Source organism: Herpailurus yagouaroundi, unplaced genomic scaffold (genome assembly GCF_014898765.1).
Source record: "Herpailurus yagouaroundi ecotype Mexico unplaced genomic scaffold, PumYag 193, whole genome shotgun sequence".
In the NCBI taxonomy this organism is placed as follows: Eukaryota; Metazoa; Chordata; class Mammalia; order Carnivora; family Felidae; genus Herpailurus; species Herpailurus yagouaroundi.
The window spans coordinates 3,518,556-3,545,395 of NW_024412424.1; the positions used below are offsets into that span (position 1 = coordinate 3,518,556).

Below are 26,840 nucleotides of genomic sequence, written 5' to 3' on the forward strand. Positions count from 1 at the left end.
GTGTTCTGGAACTAGATAGAGGTGGTGATTTCACAATCACACTGTGAATGTAATCAATGCCACTGAAATTATTCACTTGAAATGACTAAAATGGCATATTTTGCTATATATATTTATCGCAATTTTTTAAATGTTTATTTTTATTTTTGAGAGAGAGAGAGAGAGAGAGCGAGCGCACAAACCGGAGAGGAACAGAGAGAGAGAGGGAGACAGAAAATCTGAAGGAGCCTCTACGCTGTCAGTGCAAAGCCCAAGGTGGGGCTCGAACCCACAAACTGTGAAATCATGACCTAAACCGAAATTGGAGGCTCAACCGACTGAGTCACCCAGGCGCGCCCCTTACACAATTTGTATAAAGGAGAAAGGGGAGCCTGGGTGGCTCAGTCAGTTAAGTGTCCAATTCTTGATTTCAGTTCAGGTCACGATCTCATCGTTGGTGAGATCGAGCCCCTGCTTCGGGCTCTGTGCTGACAGTGCAGAGCCTGCTTGGGATTCTCTCATTCTCTCTCTCTCTCTCTCTCTCTGCCCCTCCCCCACTCTCTGTCTCTCTCACAAAACAAATACATTTTAAAAATGGCGGTGGGGGGGGTGAAGGCACCTTTTCCCAGAGGCCAGCCCTGAACGCACCGCCAAGTTCTGCTCATGTTTATTCTCCTTTTTGTCTAGAATATAATTTCACTAGACCAGGGCCTGGGTCTGTCAGTGAGTCTTGGGCTGCAGGGAACCAGGAAGCAGGCTCGTTAGACCTGGGGACAGGCACTTAGGGCAGGAGGAGGGAGTCAGCTGCCACCTTCGGTTGCAAACAATAAAAAACCCACACTGAGCATTGCAAGGAGCCCGCAGTGCAGGGCGGGTCCCCAGCTGGCACCTGAACAGACCCGGCCAAGGCCAAAGGGCTGACAAGGGAACCACACCTCACCTCAGATGTCCCTCCTGTCCCACAACTGCCTGGACCGACTGAGACACCCCCCCAAGCCAGCTGTAGTTTTGGGGCTGCCCAGCACCCAAATAGTTCCTGCTGGCAGGGACGTGGTGAAGTATTGCTGGAGGGCAAGGGAGAAACCACTGCTGCACCGGGAAGCCCCTGATGGCTGCCCCTCGGCCACCCTGAAGGCTTGCAAGGCAGTGAGGGAAGAGGAAGGGCAGCCACGCCAGCGACTGTGCAAACGCCTGGCTGGGGCAGGTTCCCAGAGCAGCCCCACAGAGGCCCCGAGCCGAGTGGCATCGTGGGCGCACAGCCACTGACGTGGGCCCCAACTACATGTTCAGCGCTGAGGCCGAGGGGCTCCTGCCATGGCGCTTCGTTCGCTGGAGGAAAATCCTGGTCAGACACAGAGGCGGTGGCTGCCCCAAGCTGCACCGTGTGGAGAACAGCGTGTGCAGGGTGGGGACATGCACGCTGGGATATATCACAGGCCATCTTGGCGGGATACGCTGAGCCCTGCCCGGCAGTGGTCACCTACGGAGAAGGGTCCCGGCCCAGGTGGGTTGTGATGCTTTCTACGCAGGCCTTCTTATACCGCCCGCACAACAGAGTCATTTCCCGGCCCTTCAATAGCAACAGAAATGGAATGTGGACATGGTGTGGTGACAAACCCGTGGCTGGGCCGAGCTCCTCTTGACCCCCATGCTCACTGATGGAGAGGGATGAGGAGGCAGAGGAGGAGAGGGGTGAGGGGACCAAGAAGGACTCCCAGGAATCAGGGAAGGCCTCGGGCCCTCAGCACTTCATGAGCACAGATGCAGGAAAGCACTTGGGAAATTTATTGTCTTTAGTTATACGTCAACTGAGAATGGAAGAACTTATATTAACAGAGAAAAATACAAAACCAATTCCCAGTAAAATTCTGAGCTCACAACAGACTTAAACAAAAGCATAATGAAACGATACAGCAGAAGCGAGTGGGGAAGGCGGCGTCCGGGCCAGTTGGCACACGGAGGGACAAACGAGCAGACAGACTCACGGCTCGGACACCGCCCAGCTACCGCCGTGGCCGGAAACAAACCTTGTGTGAACAACATCAACGTGAAAAGAAGTCAAAAGTTGTAATGGGAGGATTGTGACAAGTCCTAGAAGAAACAATGCACAGTCTTATCATAAAATTACTATGAAAAAAAACCCCCAAACTGAATCGAGAAAATGAGAACATCTCAGACCATTTCGAATCCCAGCCGGCAAGCAACGGACAGCAGCAACCCAACGGTTCTGGGTTTTCTGAGGTATAATGGGCTGCACGCGCAGTAAAAGGTCAAGTGCCAGCAAACTGTGGCGGGTCACGCAGTCCGCTGTCCTGCTTGTCCCCCAAACTTAATTAGATGCATCTGAGTTGATGCTCCCGGGGTCTCCGGAGGGGGAAGCGGTCAACACCGGGGGGGCGGCTCCCAGCCGGCTGCCCCTGGCCTGAGAAGACAGAGACTGAGCGTCAGAAGGCCGCCCATGATACCGACGGCCCGTCCCACCCCACGTCCCCGAGAACCGAGGAGAGGAGCCAGGAGACAGGGGGCAGACCCAGGGGTCCCTCTTGAGTTACAGGTGGCCTCGCCACCTGACCCCTGATGTGGACCTGCTTCCTCGGCGGGAAGCGGCCTCCACTGGCCACCTACGGGGCTCTGGTCAGGGACTGATATGGCATCGTGGCACAGCCAAGGCTTCTACACTTTCTGAGGGGGACGCAGACCCTGTCAGGCCCGGAGCTGATGACAGTCCCTGAAACATCACGGCCAGACGCAATGAGCGGGAAGGGGCTTGGAACCCTGGCTGGACGCTGGTCTGGCTCGGCAGCCAGCAGGGTGACAGCCATGGCTACCAGGCCTGGGGCTTTGTCTGTGGCACAGGGACAGCCTCAGGATGTTTGTCCACAGGATCCCCCACCCACCATAAGGAAAACACCACCAAAAATGGCTCTTCGCGGGTGGCCTGCTCCATGGTGAGTCCTGTTTGCAGCACATGAGAGCAGGGCCATTCCCTCTCCCGGCTCCCAGGTGTGATGTCACACCCTCCATGTGACCCTGAATTCTAGGTCCCTCCAGAGACCACACAAGCTCCTCTCCACCTTCCTCTCTCTAGCATTTTCCTTACAGGCTGAGGCCTCCTGCCTGTACCCTCTTCCTCATCTGACCCCACCAGGCCATGACCCTGCTCCTTGCCCCACCTCGCCTGGTCTATTTGCTTGGCACGTGTCCCCAGGCCAGTGTCAGGTGAGTGATCGACAGACTGTGGGCTTCCTGAGGGCGCTGCCTCATCCTGGGACATGGGGGTGCTCCGCTATCAGTCTGAGAGCAGCGGGGACGAGGCCTGGCCTTGGGGGACACTCTGCCCTCGGAAGGACACCCATAGGCCTGTGCTCCAGGAAGGAGGCCATGGGTGGTGGAAGGGAGGGGTCCAACCACAGGACTGAGAGGTGACAGGTGAGTGCCCAGGTGTGGGACTGGCAGCCCAGACGTTCCTCGAGTGCACAGGGCAGAGGTGATGGCTTCCAGCTGGGGTGGCCTCAGCCCTTGACCTGCTCTCTTGGAAGAGCATCTGTGCCTGCCCAGCACAAGGGTGTCCACACCAGACCGAGGACATTCCCACTTGCTGTGTGAGGCCTACAGAGAAGCCACGTCAGGACTTAGGCAGCTCCAGATCTCCTGGGGATGGTTCTAGGGGTAAGGGCAGACCTCATCTATCAGCTCCCCTCTGGGGGACACTCACTCCCAATTCACTCTCACACTCACACCCACTATACTTGAGTCACTGAGCCCCAAGGAACGCACAGAGCAAGATGAGGCTCGGCCACCTGGTGGCGCCAGAGCTCCCTGTTCAGCCCAGTGCTCATTATGGGCTGTGGGGTTGCCATGGTGATGGGACACGCAGCACCCAGCATCAGGTCCTGCCAAATGGCTCCAGGGGGCATCCAACTCCCTGCACCAACACAGGGCTGGCTGGGGATAAATCAGTGGAGGGTCACCTGGCACAGTAGGGTACACTTGTGTGAAGAAAATCGTGGGTGAAGGCCCTGCCCGATGCCACACATCCTCTTTAGGGTGACCCTGTATGTGGGCCAGGCCCTTGTGACAGACAGCAGGATGCAGGGGAGGCACCAGGGGCCATGAGACGGATGGGGCCCCCCCCCGTCCTGGCTGGTCCAACACACTGCCCAACATCCTGAGAAGGTTCCAGAGAGCACATCTGAGGTGCCCATGATTCCTGGCTCCTTTTCTTTCCAGTCACCAAAATAGATCTTCACTCTGGCCCAGCTGGGCCCTGGGGAGGGGATAGCCTGGCTATGGCAAGGCCAAGGCACTGACATGGCAAAGGGTCTGAGCCTAGAGAGCCTTCATGTTCCGATGGTCAGGGCCTTGTCTGCCTGTCCCCTCTTACCCCCTTGGGGTACAGATGTCCACTGGGAGGGAGGGCTCCATCCCACCAGCCCCAGCCCTTGCCTCGGGCCCACCACCCAGCAGCTACTGTGAACTACTGAGTCCTGGGACTGGGAGTGAAGCACACAGGTTTTTACAAAGTGAGCCCCACAGGGCCGTGCCCCTGAGGCAGCTGTGTCCAACTGCAGCCATCAGGACGATGAACCACGTACCCAGTGGGCCCCTACTCATTGCTGGGACCTCTGAGGGAGGGTTGTGGAGGCCGAGACGTGGCTGGCAAGATGACCCACTCCAAGGACCCACCACCCACCTGGGCTCTGCATATCTGTCCCAATACTGAGTTGGAGACCCCAAGGGCATCCTCGAATTGTGCCCTGAAACTCACCTGAGACTGTAAGCTGCCTCCCGCAGGGGCGGGGCGGAGAGAGGCCAGTGTCTGCAGGGTGACAAGTGCATCCCCGGCACTGGTCAGCGGGAAGGGACCAGAGGAACCTGGAAGGGGTGGGAGGTGTTGGGACAGATGTTCCAGCCCCAGAAGTGACAGAGACTCCTCAGGTGGGATCTACCAGCCCCTCAACCAGGAAGGGGTGGTGGGCACAGCTCCCAGCATCTGGCTCCCCTGGCCCCCTTGCCCCTTCCCCTGCAGCTCAGTGGGCATGGCCATGCATGAAGGACAGTGCCTGGGCTGGGCGGCCTCACTCACCGGAGCTGGGTGTCGATGGGCAGCTAGCCTGGCTCCCCAGGCCCCCGACTGCCATTTTAGTCATATAAATGGTAGCTTCTTCTTGAAACTTCCCCATGTTCTTTTTATACCGAATTCTTTTGTTGCCAAACCAGTTAGAGACCTGCGGACACACAGAGAAAGAAGTCACGGGGAAAGCTGACCAGTAATGAGATAATGTGAACAGATGGTGGGCACTCTGAGGTGCCCGTGCTCCCACTGTCCAGGAGGAACATCTCTGAGTGGCAACACGGGCCCCTGGGGCCAGGTGAGAGGCCGGGATTGAGAAGCTGGTGCTGACTGAACCATGGACCCAGGGCAGTGGCCGCAGCGGGTGGGGGCCACCTCGGAGCCAGCCTGCCCTGTGGCAGAGGAAGGCCTGAGAGCCAGGGACGGGAAGTGGCTGGAAGGACACAGGCGCGTCAGACACGTGGAGAGACGAGCATCCGCTCCCTGCAGGGGCAGGAACAGACTGAATTCTGGATTCCTCTTTAGGGAAAGTGAGAGTCAGGGAGACACATATCCCCGGGGACCCACTAACCACATCCCTGGGAATTCGGTCTAAGGAAAGAACACACTGGATCCACAACTTATCAAAGGATGACACGGACGGACAGACAGGGCAGTGGGGAGGAGTCGAGCGCTGAGCTCAGTGCCTTTTCACTTGCACCTTGCCCCTGTCCTCAGCAGCTGGGGACAGCCGCCATCACAGCCATCCTACAAGCAGGCAGGCCCGGCGGGTGCAGGAGCTGGCCCAGGGCCAAGCGGGCCGAGCCCAGAGGCCTCCAAACCTGTACCAGGACTGGGCCAGGGCTTCTCCTCTGGGGTCGTTCTCTGCGGCGGGCTGTCCTGAGCGCAGGAGGGCACTGACCAGCATCCTTGGCCTCCATCCAACCCCACCCAAGGGTTGTGACAATGGAAATTTCCCCTGGGGGCAGAATCAGTGAGACCCCAGGGCCAGCGCCTTCCACGGAGACATACACAACTAGAAACACTTTAATATCCCACAGTAAGGCCTGGGGCCCTGCCGTGAAATATATGTGGTTTAACCAACAGTCATAAACAGTTGAGTTACGGTGGCAGGGTTTCGATGACCTTTTCTTTTCTTTTTTTTTTTTTTAAAAATTTTTTTTTTTTTTATATTTATTTATTTTTGGGACAGAGAGAGACAGAGCATGAACGGGGGAGGGGCAGAGAGAGAGGGAGACACAGAATCGGAAACAGGCTCCAGGCTCTGAGCCATCAGCCCAGAGCCTGACGCGGGGCTCGAACTCACGGACCGCGAGATCGTGACCTGGCTGAAGTCGGACGCTCAACCGACTGCGCCACCCAGGCGCCCCGACCTTTTCTTTTCTAAAAATGTATTCCTTTAATGTCCCTACATTATCTTCTGCGTTAACCATGAAAAGAAAAAGCTCTGTGTGTGCTCCTGTCCCTCAAACAGTGTCTCTTCCCTTCTGCCCCTGGGTGTGAGGGTGGCCAGAGCAGCACTTGCTTCCCACTTACCTACACGGAATGTGCTGGAACGTCTTTGTGGAACTAAGTATGCAGAGGAATGGTAGCAAGCAGTTTTCCATGTGAATTTAACTGGCAGAGCAAACTTCGTGCGTGGGTGAGGCAGGGAGGCTGGCCCTGTCCTGGGCAGATAGGGGTCCCGGTGGGTGGGGAAAGAGCTGGTCCCGGGCCAGGGTCTGCACCCCAACATGGGCACCTCAAGCACGTGTGGGCACAGCACAGGCTCTCGGCTATCCTCTTGAACAGCGCAGCTGGGAGCCACTGGCCACCCCTACCCGGTCCCTCTGGCCCTGTCGGCCAAGCCAGCTACAGCTGCTGCCCAGGTTCCCCTCAGCACCCCATCTGAGGCTCATCCACGGCCCCTCACCCCCTCCAGCCTCCTCAGCTTGCAGCTGCAGCTGATTCTATCTTGAGAACATCTGCGGCCTCACTTGGGACACTTGCGCTAATGGTGCCCCCCTTACCCTCTCCTCATGAGAACCTCGCGGCTTGCACATCTGCACCCCAAATTCAGAATCCCCCTTCTGCTGACCGTCCGCCACTTCAGGCCGTCCCGGGTCACGGGGGACCCGCCACAGTGAGGAGTGGCTCCCAGCACACAATTCCACTGCTCAGTCAGTGGGAGTCACCGGAAGGTGGCCAGAGCTTTTCAAGCTTTTGTTTCCAACGGACCCTCCCCTTAGACGAAGTCTAGACCCGAGACCCATCTGCTTTCCGTAGGCGCCGGGCTCTGAAACGAGTCTGGGTGTCCTCCAGACAACTGCACGAGGTGGCCGCTGCGCTTCGCAAGTGCACCTGACCTCAGCTCTGGCCTTGGTGCCGAGGACGCAGAGCAGTTCCCCAGTGAATGCAGTCAGATGTGTCAGCAAAGTCCTGCTGCATATGTAACCCTGTGGGGCTCCTGCGTGCGCTTGTCATGAAGTCGCAGCTAGACTTGGCCCAGGCCAGGGCAGAGGCTTCTGGCTAAGGGCACAGGTTCTGAAGGCAGCCGGGCTGGGCTGGAAAGTCAGGCCATCCAACTGCCCTTCAAAAGCTGGAGGAGGGACCGCCTCCGAGCGGAAGGTGATGCGCAATGAGCTAGAATTAGTGCCAGTCACCCTGGGGCCACAGGCCTGGGTGCTGCCCTGCGGTGTGGCCTGCCCCGGCCTCGCACCGTCAGCTGCCTGTACTCACCATTCCCGCTGTAAACCTCCTGAGATGTTTCTTGGGCTCTTGTCTCAGCGCCACCTCCCTTGTCCCCAATTCCACCGAGAACACTGGCAGTCCAGACTCCCAGGGTCTCCCAAGGTCGTCCAGGTCCCAGCTCTGATCTGTACCACCACTCCCCATGTGGAGCCAGATGTTGCCAGATGTCCTACAAACCTGGCCACACAGTCTGGAATACCGGAGAAACAATCAAGCACCCGTGCATTCAAACCTCTCCCAGTATAGCTGAACGGGTACTTTGGCACGAGAGCTGGTCTGTCTAAATTAAGTCCTAATTTTGCTCCAAGCTCTTTTTCTTCGCCTCCGCTTACACCCTCACCTCTCTCACGCAACACAGGACATCCCTGCCATACAAGCATGATATTAGACGCTAAGGACTGCAATTCACAGAGGGCCACCCTCTACACTCCACTGGTCTTGTGTCAGGGACCTAACGCGCCACCTGTGTGCTCCACACATTTGATGAACTTCCCTGGGTGTACTCCTCACTGGACGTGACCTTCTCCCCCTTCTATGTTCAGGGAGGCATGGCAGGAGAGGACCGTCACCTGGGAGACTGTGATGCCGCCCTTCCTGGCCAGCCTTTCTTTGGCTTCTTCACTGGGATAAGGGTTGTTCAAATGGGAATAAAAATACTCATTCAGCACTTCCGTGGCCCGCTTGCTGAAATTCCGCCGCTTACGCCTGCAAAGATGGACAGCCTCAGCCAGTGTGTACACACTGGCCTCTAGTGATGTCCCCTCACGCCCATCTGTGATTTTCTAGCGGTTATAACAGCAGCAGTCAACACTTCTGAATTGCCTCCCAAGAGGCTGTGTGAGGGCTATGCCCACAGCCATGGGTGGAGCCCCTGGACAGGCTCGGAGGCCCCCAGAACTTAAACCCAAGCCAGCAGCCGTTTCTTCTTCTTAAGAGCTGACCCTGGGGGTGCGGGCAGTGCTCAGGGCCTGACCTGGCATCAAGGAACCGTGAACGCAGGGTCATCACGGCCTCGCAGGTGCTCTGCTTCAGCTGCATCTGGATGGCACTGAACTTGCCGTGGATGACACTGACCATGCGCTCGATCTCCTTGGGCGAGACGGGCCTCATCCTGCTCTGCTCCCGGAGAAGGTTGGTGACATGCGTGGTGAACTCGCGGCAGGCCTAGGGTGGGGACGCACATGCCAGCTTGTGACCACCCAGCGGGCTGGCTCGGGGCTCCACGCGGGACCAGCCACCTGCCACCCCCCGCGGCCTCCGCACAGGCTGGCTACTGAGAAGTGAATGCAAAGGGTTTCCAGCAAAATTGGCCACCTTTGCCGTGAGACCAAGTGCGTGTACTCCCCGGTCTGTGCCACAAAAGAAAGGGGGTTAGTGTTCCACGTTTTGCTCTGACAAATGCGCATTCACATGATAGAAACTCTTCCATGCAGAAAGATCACCTGTTCATATTTCTCTAGCTCAGAGTGGTAAATCTGTCGGATCTGGGACAGCTTGGCCCTGTAGTCAGAGTGTTCAAGGCTACTGTCATTTGAACAGCCACCTGGTGTTGCTGTGTTGGCCGCTGCTACCGGGCCTCCTCTTCCTCGCCTCTCCGGCCTGGATACGCCCTCGGCCAGCAGCATGTTATCCAGCCGCATGAGCTGAGCATTGGGGGGACATTCTTCTTGAATGCCATGGATGCTTAACCCTAGATAAGAAAGATGGGACTAAATCAGCGTCTGCCGTCGGAGTGAAAACAACCACAACAGATTATCAGCACTGGGGTCATAGCTGAACACTCCATGTCTGAACACAGAACTCCTGAGGGGAAAGGAAGGCTTCCTTTTATCCGGTAACACACACCGAGTCACCCACTTTGATAGTGGCCCAGGTGCCACACAGGAGGGCAGTCCAGGGAGTGCAGACAGGACACAGCTCAGTGCAGCCATGTGGGCAGAGCTCAGAGTCCACGGCTGGGTCCACACGAAGGCCTGGACAGGGCAGGTCTGGGGTGGCACATGGCCCTGGAGAAGGCTGAAGCCCTGAACCGTGCCTGCAGAAGGGAGAGGAGGGCACATTTCCAGATGCTCATGCCAGGACATGGACGATTCATTCGCATGGACACAAATGGGAGTGGGAGCCTAGCGTGAGTGCAGGGCTGTGTTGGTGTGCCTGGGACTGTGTTGTTGTGTGTTGGGAGGGGAACTGCTACTATAAAGTCAGAGAGGAAAAGCTTGATCCAGAGGGTACCAGCAAAGATGAATTAATCCACTTAGAGAATTTTTTTGAGAGAGAGAGAGCACAAGCTGGGGAGAGAGAGACAATCTTAAGCAGACTGCACGCTCAGGGCAGTGCCCAATGCAGGACTCGATCCCATGACCCTGGGATCATGACCTGAGCCGAAATCAAGAGTTGGGTGCTCAACTGACTGAGCCACCCAGGTGCCCCCTCCACTTAGTTTAAGCAGAGAAACAAGACATTTGGCTCTGAAACTTGAAAAAGCTGTTCCACGGGGCGCCTGGGTGGCGCAGTCGGTTAAGCGTCCGGCTTCAGCCAGGTCACGATCTCACGGTCTGTGAGTTCGAGCCCCGCATCAGGCTCTGGGCTGATGGCTCAGAGCCTGGAGCCTGTTTACGATTCTATGTCTCCCTCTCTCTGCCCCTCCCCTGTTCATGCTCTGTCTCTCTCTGTCCCAAAAATAAATAAACGTTGAAAAAAAATAATAAAAAAAAAAAAAAAAAAGAAAGAAAAAGCTGTTCCAGCTGGGCTGAGAGAGTGGCCTGCTGGAGGGCAGGGCCAGACAGGCAGGGGAGGCAGTGGGGAGAGCTGTCCCCATCCAGGCGGACACAGAGCAGCCGCAGGGCAGCCAGAGGGAGAGTCCCCAGGATCCCTGACCACTGGATGTGGCTGTGAGAGATAGAGGCCAGGGCAACTCCCAAATCATGTGGGCAGCACGATAGATGGCACCGCATTCTCCCAAGCACAGTATGCAGAGTGGCAGGTGGAAAGCCTGACCCAGCCTGGGTCCCTGACCTAGCCAAGCACAGATGTGAAGTCGCTGCTTACTGGGAGTTGGGATTGAGCTGGCCAGTCTGGGTGGGAGACAGGTATTCATGTGTCATCGGCATGTGGGGTGTTCGTATCCACCTGTGCCTGCACCTGTACTTATGAGAGGTAGGCCACGCCCCCTGAGTGCTGGAAAACCAACATAAGGGACAGGAAAAGGAGGAGACGGAAAGAATTACCAGGTAGGTCGAGGAAAAAAGAGACGTAGTCATGGGGGTGAAATGTGGGCGTAGTCATTAGACCTCTGTTGCTCTCTGCAAAAGCAGCTGTGGGGTATGGCAGGGGAGAACCCAACTAGAAAGCTCCAGGGGACCATGGGAGGCAGGCAGTGAAGGGGGGGCGGGTAGGGAGAAGGCTGCTGCAGGGGCTGTAGATCCAGGCTCAGATCCGAGGAGGGTGGGCTTGCAGGACCTGAGTTTTGTTTGCTTCTTTAGTGACGGCACAAGTGTCTGTGGCTACAGAGAAATAGGTGGGTGATCGTTGCGGAGGTCGGGTGGGGGGGGGGGCGTCCTTGAGGGGAAGGAGGCAGGGAATGGGGAAGAAAGCGATGATGTCCATCTAGTTCTGACTTTTCAGAAAAACAAAGTTTAAAGGGTTTTCTTAGTGGGGGGGGGGGGGCGCCTAGGCGGCTCATTTGGTTAAGGGTCCTACTTCATGGGTTTGAACCCCGCGTCAGGCTCTGCGCTGACAGCTCAGAGCCTGGAGCCTGCTTCAGATTCTGTGTCTCCCTCTCTCTGCCCCTCCCTCTCTCACACTCTTTCTGTCTCAAAAATAAATAAATGTTAAAAAAAAATTAAAGTGTTTTCTTGGGAACTGGCTCTTTTAATACTATTAACTACTGACTTAAGCCCTCAAATAAGAAAGAAGTCAAGCCCTGTCATAGATATTTGTTTACATATCACTGTCCCTCTCCTGTTCCCTGCATAAAGGATTAACCTTTTCTGCCTAAAATTTACTTGTGAAAACATAAAGAGCTCAGAAGATATCCTTGTAGGAATGTCCCTCATGTGTGGGGACGCTTGCCATCTACTCAGTCCCACTGGGTTGCAGTGGGGGGCTTTCTGAAAGCACGGAGGGGAAAGTGACACCTTCATCGGTTCCCCACTAGAGAAGTGGAGACCCAATTCTCTCATAATCTTACTTGATGTTCAAGAGGCACCAGAGGTGAATTTTAGTTCCTGGGCTCAACCAGGACAGGGCTCACAGGGCTGCACACACCCACCATCTGGTTCTTGCAGAGTTAACCTGCACTGCCTGGTCTTTGTACAGGCCCTGCCCCCCTCCCCGCCTCACCTCTCCTTGCCCAGAGTAGATAATGGAGGCCCTCCTGCTCCTTTTCAAATCCTATGGACTCCACCTCCTCAATCAACTCACCACCCATCCCCTCCCTTAATGCCATTCCTGGGCCCTGCTGTGCTGACCCCTCCCCTGCCCTCCATGATCTGCCGAGAAAATCCCTCTCTCTGTCCCATCCATCGTGCACACCTGCAAGCTGACCACCTTCAAACACGGTGTTCATCGTGCCAGTCTTTGGTTCGAAGACCTCAACAACTCCCTGGCATCCACAGGTAAAATCTGGAATCTGACACCAGGCACTCATGGACTTGCCTGACGTCTCTCCAGACTCACCTTTGTGAACTTTTCCTCTGCTGGGCCCTGCACACCACCCTTTGTCAGCACGGCGGACACCGCTCCTGTCTCGTGTTTATTTCGCAGCTCCTCCCTGAGTGCCCGTGGCCCAGGTAGGGGATCGGGAGTGGGCCAAGAGGAACACACAAGGCCCGATCCTTCCCCAGGGGACCCCCAGCATGTCCTGGCGTCCATGGTGGAGAGGCTATCTCCACCTCTTCCATTATGACTTCAACTGAATTAGGGAAAAGAGTGGACAGGGTTGGAGCATGAGGTTTAGTGAAGGCGTGTGTGTGCACGCAGAGGTGTGGGCGCACGTGAGGGTAAACGTGTGCGTGTGCACACACGTGTATGTGTGACTCTGGGCTGATCCAGGGAGTGTGGCAATCTTTCTCATGTTCTTTTATCTACCCAACAGCAAGCATCTAAGAGCCCATCACAAGCTGGGTACCACACCAGGTGCTGAAGATTTTTGAAAATACACCAAAAACATGGTGCTTGCTGTTCTCAAATGAAAATTATCTAATTACAGAGAATACCCAAGCCTTTTCTCACATCTATCTATAGGTATGTATTTTTAATGTTTGTTTATTTTTTTGAAGGGGGTGGAGGGGCAGAGAGAGAGGGAGACACAGAACATGAAGCAGGCTCCAGGCTCTGAGCTGTCAGCACAGAGCCCGACGCGGGGCTCAAACCCACAAACCGTGAGATCATGACCTGAGCTGAAGTCAGATGCTTAACCGACAGAGCCACCCAGGCGCTTTTCAATGTGCTTTTTCAATGTTAACCAGCATTTCAAAACTCAGCTCCAAAAACGACTGCATCAATACATACCTATAGATGGGGCGCCTGGGTGGCTCAGTCGGTTAAGCATCTGACTTCGGCTCAGGTCATGATCTCACGGTTTGTGGGTTTGAGCCCCGCGTCGGGCTCTGTGCTGACAGCTCAGAGCCTAGAGCCTGCTTTGGATTCTGTGTCTTTCTCTCTCTCTCTCTCTCTCTCTCTGCCCTCCCCTGTTCACGCTCTCTGTCAAAAATAAACATTAAAAAAAAATTAAAAAAAAAAAAAAGAAAAAGGACATATCCTTTGATCTCCAAATTACTATTCTGAGAACGTGTCCTACAGGAACACTGACACCTACAGGTGTATACTCTACCTACAAAAGTACAAATGGTGAATATTGTACTTTTGAAAAACTGAAAGCACCTAGATGTCCACGAATAAGGAGACAACATGCCTGTCACACCTCAGGCCTTGTGGTATTAACCATGCATACACCTTGAGGTGCTGTTTTGGTAAGCAATCACACACTACAAGCTTTATTTCTTTAAGGCCGATCATTTTTGCAAATGAGTAAAAGCAAAACCAAAAAAAAAAAAAAAAAAAAGTTACCCCACGCTTTGGTCACCGCCGCCAATTATAGCTGCGGACATGGCTGTGCAGAGTACATGTGTCTGGCTGTCACTTTACCTGCTTGCAAAGTGCCCTGTGCCCTTCATCAGCTGCCCCTCCAGTGCAGCTCTGTCTCTCCCTCAGCACCAAGCGTCTGTCCTCCCAGGGCACCGCACCGGGCCTAATTAGGGTCATTAGTTACTCATTGCCGTCAATTACAGCAAGATCATTCCCGCAGCCTGTTCCAGAGCATCTCAGACTACTTCTCAGCTCCCTCAAGGGCCCTCCACTGGTGCCTGGGAGGCCTTGGGGACCAGGAGCTTAGCTCAGGGACACTGTCTGTCAGAGGAACTTAGAAGAGGAGGTAGGACCTAAAATAAAGCCCCTCAACACCTGCCCCCGCCCCCAGCCAATTGCCGGATTTCCCTCTGTTCCCAACTTCCTGAAGGTGATAAAAACCCTAGCGAATCAAACAATGAAAACTGTGAGCATCAACACATTTTGTTTGTTTTTTAAAGCAACAATATGGAACTGCTATGGACTGAACTGTGTTTAAGCCCTAGTTCACATGTTGAAGCCCTAACTCCAGTGTGACTGTATTTGGAGACAAGACCTGTGAGGAGGTAATTAAGATTGAACGAGGTTGGGGGGGTGTCTGGGTGGCTCAGTGGGCGAAGCATCCAACTCAAGTCATGATCTCAGGGTTTGTGAGGCCCGCACTGCAGAGCCTGCTTGGGATTCTATCTCTCTGTCTCTCTGCCTGCGCTCTCTCTCTTTCTCACTCTCACTCTCACTCTCAAAATAAATAAATAAACAAATAAATAAATAAATAAATAGAACTTAAAAAAAGAAATTGAATGAGGTTGTAAGAGTGTAATGAGGATGCTCTCGTCCTAGGCCTGTGGCCTTCTGAGAAGAGGAAGAGAGCCCTCCCATTCCCCCAACCTCAGTCTGAGGAACAGGCAAGAAGGCGGCTGTCTGCAGGCCTGGAAGTGGCCCTCACTAGGAACCAAATCAGCTGGCACCTTGACCTTGGACTTCCAGACTCCAGAATTGTGAGAAAATAAATGCCTGTTGTTTAAGCCACCCCAAGCAGACTAAGACAGGAATGTGATCCCAAGTTGTTTTTATTTTTCTCTCCTTAATGGAACAAACATATGGCTGCTGGGGGAGACGGAAGGCTCAGAGGGGAAGCCTCCTTCCCCCTGACGCCCCCATACTGCTTGCCCAGCCCTTTGCCCATTCAGGAGTGCTCTGGGTTGGCAGCAAAACTGTGTTGCAGCTTCCTCCCGGGCCAGGGTGGGAGTCTGGGCAGAGCCGTCTCCGGGACCCATACCCCTGTGGGAGGCAGTCTAACCCATGAGCTGAGCCCCAGAGGCCGCTGATGCCCCTAACTGGCCTGACCGCATGGCTGTGACTGTGTCACCCTGTAAACGTATAAATGAGTAAATGGCCACAGCTCTCCCCGAGCACCCGATGGGATGGGGTGACACAGGACAGGCCTGGCCTGGAGCCTGCCAGGATGCGGGCTTCCTCCCTGCTGCCCTCAATGGGAAGGGCCCTAGACCCTCAGAAGCCTTCCCCCCACTCCCACACAGTGGGGTCTCCACCGCCTGCCGGCTGAAGCTGACAATGTGCAACTGAAAGATGCACCAAAGCCGAGAGAGAGGCGGCAACCGAACGGCTTTCTGAGGAGCCTTTTGATGAAAGAAAGCCCAAGCCTGGTGTTGGGACGTCAGGGTTACGGTCTTGAGCCCCAGAATCTTGAGAACACACCCACACACTGAAGGAAGGCGAGCGGGCGAGAGCAGGAGGTGGCCTGACTCTTCTTAGAGAACCCGAGCCCCCCACACCCTTCCGAATCCGGCCCTGAGAAGCTCCTGACCTTCTCCGTTGCTGCTTGCTCCCCTCACCCACTCAGCTCCAGCCTGGCCAGGAATACCAAGCTCTGCCTGCCCTCTCAGACCCCTTCCCAGCAAGGAAGGGAAGGTGTGCCATCAGGCAGGTAGAGGCCCACCCGGTCGAGGTGTAGAGGCCACAGCCCTGAAGCTGTACGTCTGCCTCTATTATCGTTGTGTGAAACTACCCAGCTCACTAAAGGCCATCACTGTCCTGTCTGCTCCTTGGAACATGCCTGGCTTCACAGAATCACGTTCCAGAAATAGGAACTTGTGCGAAGAAATCTCTCCCCCCAGGCTACCAGGCCATTTTATGGCTACCAGGCTCTCCAGGAAGACAGACCCCCTCTCCTTCAACAAACTGCTTCAGAGAAGAGACCCAGGAGAAGCCACACTCACTGTATGGAGACCTCAAGACAGGAGCTCATAAGAAGTCACAACCCAGCCTCATTCATGTACAGACAGCCAGATGTCTGACTAAATGACCAGCAACCTGAAGCCAGCAGCATCCATGTCCATGTACATGCATAAATATACGAATCAGAGCCAAGAAGCTTTACCTCTGCATCTGGGTGCTTTCAAACTGTGTCCGTGTAAATAATCCGTGTAAATGAAAATCTACCAATGTAAATCATCACAGCAACCTAAAGGAGGAAAATAACTCAAAAGATACAAAAAGAAAAAAAAATCAACTAAAACAATACTTACTAATGATAAAAACCCTTGGCAAACTGGGGTGGCCTCGTTTTGGCTCAGCTGGCGGAGCATGTGACTCTTGATCTCAGTGTTGTAAGTTTGAGCCCCACATTGGGTAGAGAGATTGCTTAAAAATAAACCCTTTTGGGGCGCCTGGGTGGCGCAGTCGGTTAAGCGTCCGACTTCAGCCAGGTCACGATCTCGCAGTCCGTGAGTTCGAGCCCCGCGTCAGGCTCTGGGCTGATGGCTCAGAGCCTGGAGCCTGTTTCCGATTCTGTGTCTCCCTCTCTCTCTGCCCCTCCCCCGTTCATGCTCTGTCTCTCTCTGTCCCAAAAATAAAATAAACGTTGAAAAAAAAAATAAACCCTTTATTATTATTATTATTATTTCTTTTTTTTTTTTTTTTTGAGAGAGAGAGGGAGAGAGAGTGGGGTAGAGGAGCAGAAGGAGAGAGAAAGAGAGAGAGAGAGAGGGAGAGAGGGAGAGAGAACCCCAAGCAGGCTCCATGCCCAGCACAGAGCCCGACATGGGGCTCGATCCCATGACCCTGGGATCATGACCTGAGCTGAAATCAAGAGTCAGACATTCAACCAATTGAGTCACCCAGGCATCCCCAAAATAAAATCTTTAAAAAAAAGCAACCTTAGCAAACCATGAATAGAAAGAACCCTCCTTAAGCTGCTAACAAGCATCTCGTCAGACCACAAAGCACACTTGGACTTACTGGGGACCCCTTAGAAGCACTCCTTCAAGTCAGACACGGGCAAGGAGGCCTCTCCTCGGCTCTGTCCTCAGGTGCCGGTGGAGAGGATGAGACCAGGAGTCTGGGAGGGACAGATAGGCAAGGTAAGGATGGGAGATGTGACCAATTCAAAGGCTGAAGGATGTCCCTGTGTCCCTGCAGTGGCCCAGGGACTCACCAACAATGCCCTTTTCATCCTCCATCCCACCCCAAACCAAACTCCAGGTTGGTTCTTCATTGAACAATGGCATTCTAACCATGTGGCACAGTTTGCCCCTCACACTACTCTACCAAGGGCCCTTTTATATTCTTATTTCCTAGGGATAATGGCCCTGATTTCTTCACTCTAAGTGAGGACACTTTCAAACACAGCCTGTTGGTGTTGAGACCTGCCTGCATTTACTTGTCAGGCAATGTATCCTAGGGCAGCTTATTTAAGCAGCACTCAAGATAAATCCTTGTTGTAAGTCCCTGAACTTTCTCAGTCTTATAGGATCTTATGGAGAATATCCCTTTAACAAACACTCATCTGAAATCATGACTGCCACGCACACTAGATAGTTACCAAATTGAGGAAGTACGTTATGCAAATTCCCACCATTTCTAATGAATCTTTAATTAACATACATCACAACCAGGGCACCTGGGTGGCTCAGTCGGTTGGGCATCTGACATTGGCTGTGGTCATGATCTCACGGTCCGTGAGTTCGAGCCCCGCGTCGGGCTCTGTGCTGACAGCTCAGAGCCTGGAGCCTGCTTCGGGTTCTGTGTCTCCCTCTCTCTCTGCCCCTCCCCTGCTCATGCTCTGTCTCTCTCTGTCTCAAAAATAAATAAACGTTATTTTTTAAATACATCGCAACCTAAGTGCTTAAACCTCAACCAAATATGCAAATTAATTTTCATTTCACTATATTTATGCATTTATTAAAACTCTGCAGTTCTGTAATAAACTACTATATGAAGTAAAAATGATATGCAGCTTATTTAGGTTTGTCTTCGTTGCATGTCTTCGTTGCAACAGGCAAAAGGAAAAGACAGCAAAATGCTGTAATATACAACACGGCCAGGTAAAAGGTGTAGAAAATTGGTCCATGCTCTCCTATAATGACAAGGCTTTGAGAACATTTAACAGCAACAGCTAAAAAAACACTTACTGATGATTTCTGTCTACATTAAACAATTTCATCTTTTTATCATTTTATTATTTTTTTAAGTTTATTTTGAGAAAGAGCGAGAAAGAGAGAAGAAACATGAGAGGGGGAGGGGCAGAGAGAGAGGGAGAAAGAGAATCCCAAGCCATCTCAGTACTGTGAGCACAGAACCCTATGCGAGGCTCGATGTCACAAACTATGAGATCATGACCTGAGCCAGAATCAAGAGTCGGACACTTAATGGACTGAGCCACCCAGGTGCCCCTATTATTTTATTCTAAGGAGAGAGAGTGTGCGAGTGGGGGGGGGAGGGGTAGAGGGAGAGAGAGAGAATGAGAATCTTAGGCAGGGTCCACGCTCAGCACAGAGTCTGACATGGGGCCTAATCCCACAACCCTGGGATCATGATCTGAGCCAAAATCAAGAGTCGGATGCTCAACCGACTGAGCTACCAAGGCACCCCAATGATCTTATTTCCCATCCAAAGAAATGCTCCACCCCTAACTGAACAATGTGAGCCATTGGGAAAGGCCTAGAAAATTCCAAAGGTGGGCTACTGTCACCCAAGCTGTGACCTTTATTTTGCCGTGTCCTGTATAGGGAGGTGACCAGCCCGCACATCAACCAAGTCCTACCCAATTTTCCAGATTGGAATCAGGTTTTCAGACCAGCCAATGCCCTAATTACCCTAAAGGGAATTATCCCAGGAACTGATGTTAAGCAAGTTCTAAGTATTTATAAAGGAGTATTTTCTGTCAAAAAAGATTGGTCATTCTCATGCCATCACCACGTCTACTGATAGCTACTCTGAGCCAAGACCCTGACAGGACTGGGCTGCACTGTGGGCACGCCTGTGCTTTTAGGGGCTGGCATTCCAAGTCGGGAACAGGAAACAAACCAGAAACAAAACCACAAGATCATTTTAGTCAATGGCCACGCCCTAAGAAAACACCTGAACAGGGTAAAAGATTCTGTAAGTAAGTGCTGTTTCACAAGAATCTGTGTCTTTACATAAGGTTTTAAAGCTCCTGGCTCATTCTTTATTGTAGGTGCACCAGCAATCAAAACGCTTTAGTTCCTGAGCTGGTTGTTTGTTTTTTTAAGATTTTTATGATTTTTAAATAATTTCCACACCCACTGTGGGGCTCAAACCTACAACCCCGAGATCAAGAGTTACATATTCCACTAACTGAGCCAAACAGGTGCCCCAAGCTGTTTTTATAACAGCTTTACAGAGATGGAATTCATGTGACATACGATCCACCCATAAAAAAATTTTTTTTAAATATTTATTTATTTTGAGAGAGAGAGAGAGAGAGAGAGCATGAGCAAGGGAGGGGCAGAGAGGGGAGGGAGACACAGAATCCCAAGCAGGCTCCAGGCGCTAGCTACACTGTCAGCACAGAGCCCAGCGCGGGACCTGTGAGATCATCATGACCTGAGCTGAAGTCGGATGCTTAACCAACTGCACCCACCCAATTATTATTTTTTTTTAACGTTTATTTATTTTTGAGACAGAGAGAGACAGAGCATGAACAGGGGAGGGTCAGAGAGAGAGGGAGACACAGAATCTGAAACAGGCTCTAGGCTCTGAGCCGTCAGCACAGAGCCCAATGCGGGTCTCGAACTCACGACCGCGAGATCATGACCTGAGCCGAAGTCGGTCGCCCAACCGACTGAGCCACCCAGGCGCCCCTACACCCACCCAATTAAAGTGAGCAATTTGGGGCGCCTGGGTGGCTCAGTCGGTTAAGCATCTGACTCTCGGTTTCAGCTCAGGTCATGATCTCACGGTTCGTGAGTTCGAGCCCCGCATTTGCGTTGACAGTGCAGATCCTGCTTGGGATTCTTTATCTCCTTTCTCTCAGCCCCTCCCCTGATCACTCTCTCTCTCTCTCTGTCTCTGTCTCTCAAAATAAATAAATAAACTTTAACAAAAATAAATAAATAAAGTGAAGAAGTCTGGGACGCCCAGGTGGTTCCGTCAGTTAAGCATCTGACTCTTGATCTCAGTTCAGGTCTTGATCTCAGAGTTGTGAGTTCAAGCCCCGCATTGGATTCTCCACTGGGCATAAAGCCTACTTAAAAAAATAAAATAAGTGGATAATTTAGTGCTTTTCAGTACATTCATAAGGTTGTGTAGCCATCACCACTACCTAACATCTTCATCACTTCAAAAAGAAACTCTGCCCTCATTAGCAGTCATTGTCATTCCCTGCTCCCCTGCCCCTTAGCTCCTGGCAGCTGCTAATCTCTTTCTGCCTATTCTGGATATTTCATATAAATGGAATCATACAATATATGGTCTTTGTGTCTGGCTTCTCTCACTGAGCATAAAGTTTCCAAGGTTCGTCCACATTGTCATCATGGACACTGTTTTTTTTTTTTTTTTTTTTTTCATAACCCTTGATGTGTATATTTATATATTTGTATATACTAGTCACCTATCTGTCCAATAGAACTTTCCACTATTTTAGACTTATGCTGTCTAATGAGAGCCACCAGCCACATGTGGCTACTGAGCACTTGAAATGTGGCCAGTATGGCTGAGGAATGCCTTCTTTAATTATATTTAATTTGAATTAATTCAAATGTATATAGCTCCCTGCTGTAAGAGGCTGGTGCATGGGAAGGACCACAGCTCCGGTCTATAGCAGCACCGGAGAGACAGGCTGATTAGAATCAGAGGCCAGGGGCGCCTGGCTGGTTCAGTTGGTAGAACATGCAGTTGTGAGTTTAAGCCCCATGTTGGGCATAGAGCTTACTTTAAAAAAAATATCAGAGGTGGGGCGCCTGGGTGGCTCAGTGGGTGAAGCATCTGACTCTTGGTTTCGGCTCAGGTCTTGATCTCACGGTTCTTGAGTTCGAGCCCCACATCCAGCTCTGTGCTGACCGTGCAGAGCCTGCTTGGGATTTTCTCTCTCCCTCTCCCTCTGCCCTCCCCCTGCTTGCACTATCTCTGTCTCTCAAAATAAATAAATAAGCTTTAAAACTTCAAAAAAGAAATCAGAGGCTTGATTCACAAGTCACCCTGAAACTGGGGGACCAGAAAAGGACACTCCAAGTAACTCCCCAGCTCTAGGAGATCCACTCTTACCACAGCTGTAAGGAAACGTACATGAGACTCAGCCTCGGGTACAGCCAATCAGAAAAGGGATTGGAGTTCCAGATGAAGTCACACTAGAGCGTAATTGATAATGGCCTAAAGAATAATTATTGTTGGGATAAACCCAACCATAAGGCTGGACCTACAGATCATGAATTTGCACAATTGCAACAGACCTGACTAGGTGATGAGGAAGGGGAACAAAGGTAAAAAAAAAAAAAACCTCCTGGGTTGGGGGCGCCTGGGTGGCTCAGTCGGTTGAGTATCCAACTTCGGGCTCAGGTCATGATCTCACGGTTCGCGAGTTCATTTGTGAGTTCGAGCCCTGCGTTGGGCTTGCTGCTGTCAATGCAGAGCCTGCTTTGGATCCTCTGTCCCCATCTCTCTGCCCCTGCCCCACTTTCTCTCTCTCAAAAATAAATAAACATTAAAAAAAAAAAAAACAATAAACAAAATAAAACCTGCTGGGTTACTTGAGCCTGACAGCTCCTAGCCAGGCCAACGAACAGTGGTCAGGAAATAACAGCGAGTTCCCTTATGTTATGTGTTATTTCCATTTACTGCTCTGAAAGGCAGCTGTGTGTGCTCTCGCAGCACAGAGAGGGTTCCTTGGCCCAAAGCAAGTCTGGCCGAGCCGGGTCTCTGGGACTTCTCATTCCTCAGCAGACAGTAAGAACTGACCAAGGTATAGACATGCGCTTGAGACCAGCACAGGGGACAGTGACAGCACTGAGAAGATAAAACAGGCCCCTCTGAGTGAACCGCCCAGCATTCCAGGTGGCTTTTCAGGGCACTTCCTATGCACACGGGGTCTAAGTTGCCCGCCCATCCGCCATCCAAGACCCAAATGCTTTTATAGAAGTTGGCACTCAAGTTCACTCGGAGGCAAAGCCTGACCCAACCAGGGCGTAAGAATGTTCCTGTCTGGTGCTAAATGTCACCTTTGGAATGCAGGCTCTGCCCCAGAAGTCATCAACACAACGGTGCCTAAAATCCAAACAACTCTGAATTCTGTAAAGCATCTAGCCCCAAGGGTTTCAGGAAAGGGACTGGGCTAGTATTTGGTCCTCTCAGCTGAACTCAAAATTCTCTAAATACGGTTTATTTTGTTCTCTTAGGACAGCTCCTCTCGACACCAAGAACAACGGCTGTCTCAGGGAAGGATTCGGGAAGGAGGGCACACTCCTGGGGTGTTGCTGGTGTTCAGAGGCCTCTGCAGGGAGGGACACCCAGACACCCCTGACCTGGAAGATGTGCCAACGTCCCTCCCACAGGCCAGAGGAGACAGTGGGAGGCAGTGAGGAAGTGAGGCAGTGCTTCCAGGAATGTCTGCCAACACAGGGTTTACAGAGGATGGCTTTCTCTTCAGGATGATACGAAGTCAGGCCCCAGGCACTCAATCTTCCCGAACCTCATAAAATGAACAGGATGAAAAGGATTTCAATTCATAGGTATCAGTCACCAGGAACAGTTCTCCATTCAACAAAAACCTAAGGACAGTCCTAGAACACAGCGCATCCTAGGCCCCGTGCTCACTGGAGGAGACAGATGGCAAAGCCCCAGAGCCATCATGGACACAGTGAGACCAGCGATGCACAGACGGCACTTGGAACTGGTGGGTGCAGGCTGTGAGGCACAGGATGGGTTCCCTTTCTGAGCCAGGACAGGGTGTGGAAGGGTGGCACACAGCCCGGCTGTGGGTTACGGGGGTGCGACCTGTTCTCTCCAGAGGTTCACTCTGATCATCCATAAAACAAGAGGAGAGTCAGCGTCTGCTCTGAGCTGCTAGAAGGTTCAGGAGATAATGCCAGGAAGCTCAGAGCTGACTGACTGCAACCCATACTCCATCAATGCCTACCGGGCTTTAAACGCTCTGCACAAGTGGCGCCTGGGTGGCTCAGTCAGTCAAGCGTCTGAGTTCCGCTCAGGTCATGATCTCACAGGTCGTGAGTTCGAGCCCCGTGTCAGGCTCTGTGCTGGCAGCTCAGGCCTGGAGCCTGCTTCAGATTCTGTGTCTCTCTCTCTCTCTCTGACCCTCTCCTGCTCATGCTCTTTCTCCCTCTCTCTCAATAATAAATAAACATTAAAAATATATTAATAAAAAATAAGTAAATAAACAAATGCTCTGCACAGTTTTTGTCTTTACCCTAAAGGCCTCTTGCAGACTTCAGCCAGAGGGGAATGTGAGGAATGTGGGTTAAACCAAGAAACAGGCATGCTCTGTCCCTGCAGGAGGAGTCCCAGAAGGCCTGGCTCTCAGGATCACCAATAACGTGGTGACCCACTGGTGCCAGTGTGCGGCATCAGGACACTGAACAGTTTTCTTTGGGCTAACACTGGGTCGTTCCTGTCACAAGGTTGGGAGAAGCTGAAGCAGAACTGAGATCTTGTTTACTTTCCTGCCACTCACATGTTGGACGCACAGTGATCCCATGGCTGCACTTCCTAATCATGAGAAGAGAGATTTGGCCACACTGAACTTGACAGTTCAGCCAGACCATGTGGAGCCCGGCTCGTGGCAACTGCAGATAGCTTGCACTTTCCCAGGTTGAGCAGGGCTGCCCCATTCACGTGCAACCATGTCCCCAAATGCATTATGCACCCCAATGTTTGAGCCAGTTGGTGGAAAGGAAGCCTGATTTTCTGAAGAATGCCCAGATCTGATGTGTGTGGCTTACGCCCTGAGCCCCATGGCCTCCTTGGGACTCAGCCTAGGGTAAGTCAAAAGCCCCAAGCATGACCTCTGCAGACTGGAAGGATGGGGCAGGTGATAGCCTCAGCTTGTCCTGGTGGGAGTAGGTATCAGTCCTTTCTTTTTCTCTTGAAACTGCACAGTTTGAAGGTGACGGACAGCTGCCCTCATGTCCGCACGTACAGAATCAGACGGAGCAAAAAAGATGTGCCCGGACTGCACACCTCCCAAGAACTGGTTTCCTGTTCAGTTCCAGCACCCCACAGACAGAATAAACATCATCAAGAACTAAAGCTTGCTGACATCACGGTTGATGGAATTACTTTTAAAAATTGTTTTTATGGTGGGGACTGAGGGGTGAGAAGGGGTCCATGTTTGGGAGGAGGATTGGGTATACATGGGGGGCAAGGAACAACTGATTGAATATGTAAAAGTACCGGGGCGCCTGGGTGGCTCGGTCGGTTAAGTCTCCGACTTCGGCTCAGGTCATGATCTCACAGTTCATGAGTTGAAGCCCCACGTTGGGCTTGCTGCTGTCAGCGCAGAGCCTGCTTGGGATCCTCTGTCCCCCCTTCTCTCTCCCCCTCCCCCACTTGTGCTGTCTCAAAAATAAAACCTAAAAAACAATAAGTAAAAGTACTCAGGATACCGGGAGCAGAAATCTAATTGTGAGGAAACATCAGATCAACCCAAATGGAGGGGTCTGCCTGTGATCTTCTAGACGGTCAAGGTCATGAAAGCCAAGGAAAAACAGGCTTGTTACAAATGGAAAAAGACCAAAGTGACATGATATGTAACATGAGATCCTGGCCTGCATCCTTTTCTATAAAGGGCATTATTGGGACAACTGAAAAGCTTAAATAAGGTCTGAGGATTCTATGCTAGTGGCGTTATCAATGTCATTCCCTGACTCTAAGGGATGTCCCGGGCGGAAACAGGAGAATGTCTTATTCATTGGGAACACACTCAGGTAAGTGTGCAGGGGTCACAGGGCATCATGGCAGCCACTTATTCCGCAACAGTGCAGGAAGAAAATATATTTGCACTGTTCTTGGAACATTTCTGTAAATCTGTGATTATTTCAAAATAAAAAGTTAAACACACACAAGCAACCTATGAGAACAAATGGAGGCCACTCAAAGTACAAGGGCTTTGTAAGTCAAGCAGAATAATAGCTTCTGGGTTACAAAGTGCACTCAAAGGTAAAGGAATCAGGGATGAAACATAGCACAGGCTGGCTTTTATGAAAAAGGAAAGTGGTGGTCAAGACAACAGAGAAACCGTTGACTATTACCTGGGTTGGTAGCAATACCATGAAGATCCATCATGAAATATTTCTTTGTTTTGTTTTGTTTAATTAAAAAATTTTTAATGTCCATTTATTTTTGAAGGAGAGACAGAGTATGGGCCCGTAAGGGGCAGAGAGAGGGAAACACAGAACCCAAAGCAGGCTCCAGGCTCCGAGCTGTCAGCACAGAGCCTGACGCAGGGCTCAAACCCACGAACTGTGAGATCATGAAGGAAGTCAGACGCTTAACCGACTGAGCCACCCAGGCATCCCTATTCAAAATTTTTTTTTTAACGTTTATTCATTTTTGAGAGACAGAGAGATAGAGCACAGTAGGGTGGGTCAGAGTGAGAGGGACACACAGAATCTGAAGCAAGGTCCAGGCTCTGAGCTGTCAGCACAAAGCCTGATGCGAGGCTCGAACTCACGACCTGTGAGATCATGACCTGAGCTGAAGTTGGACGCTTAACCAACTAAGCCACCCAGGTGCCCCTAATTTTTTTTAATGTTTAATTATATTAGAGAGAGAGAGAGAGACAGAGACAGAGCATGAGCAGGGGAGGGGCAGAGAGAGAGGGAGACACAGAATCCGAGGCAGGTTCCAGGCTCTGAGCTGTCAGCACAGAGCCTGATGCAGGGCTTGAACTCATGAACCGCGAGATCATGACCTGAGCTGAAGTCGGATGCCTAACCGATTGAACCACCCAGGTGCCCCATGAAGTATTTCTTTGAACTAATAGGGTTCCCCACCAATGTCAGTCCCACCAAATGACTGAGCAGTTCTCAACCAGAGTGTGAAGGTTGTAGATGATAAAGACTGAGGAACCATCACAGATCAAAGGAGACTAAGGAGACAGGATGACTAAATGCAATGTGGGAGGGTGGACCAGAGAAAAGGCATCCGGGCAAAGACTGGGGAAATCCGAATACAGTCTGTTGGTCAGTGCAAGAACACTGTACCAAGGTTAATGTCCTGGTTTTGATCACTGTGCTACGGTCCTCAAGGTGTTGACGTTAGAGGAGGCTGGGAGAAGGGTTTGGGGGAACTCTCTTGGCATTTTTCAACTTTTCCGCAAATCTAAAATTAATTCAAAATAAAATGTTTCTTTCTTTTTTAACAAAAGGATTGGCAGTGGCAGAAGACTTCCATGGGGATTACTTTGAATACTTACAACAACTAAAATCAGGGGCGCCTGGGTGGCTCAGGCAGTTGGGCAGCTGGCTTCAGCTCAGGTCATGGTCTCACAGTCTGTGAGTTCAAGCCCCGCGTTGGCCTCTGTGCTGACAGCTCAGAGCCTGGAGCCTGCGTCCAACCCTGTGTCTCCCTCTCTCTCTGTCCCTCCCCTGCCTGCTCTCTGTCTCTGTCTCTCTCTCAAAAAATAATAAACATTAAAAAACAAAAACAAATAATCTCA

The 26,840-nt window shown here is 52.0% G+C and overlaps 1 protein-coding gene across 2 annotated transcripts in view; it reads right to left on the reverse strand.

The window, feature by feature from the left end:
• Positions 1-1,741: 1,741 nt before the first annotated feature.
• PBX4 (PBX homeobox 4) overlaps positions 1,742-26,840 on the reverse strand; it is a 44,642-nt gene continuing 19,543 nt past the window's right edge. For both annotated transcript variants that reach the window (XM_040445051.1, XM_040445052.1), the window contains 6 exons: positions 9,226-9,473; positions 8,757-8,947; positions 8,353-8,488; positions 5,066-5,207; positions 4,748-4,854; positions 1,742-2,401 (listed from right to left, as the gene is read on the reverse strand). In XM_040445051.1, coding sequence (XP_040300985.1) covers positions 2,309-2,401; positions 4,748-4,854; positions 5,066-5,207; positions 8,353-8,488; positions 8,757-8,947; positions 9,226-9,473 — 917 coding nt within the window. In that variant the 3' untranslated portion in view covers positions 1,742-2,308. The remainder of the gene's footprint in view (positions 2,402-4,747; positions 4,855-5,065; positions 5,208-8,352; positions 8,489-8,756; positions 8,948-9,225; positions 9,474-26,840) is intronic.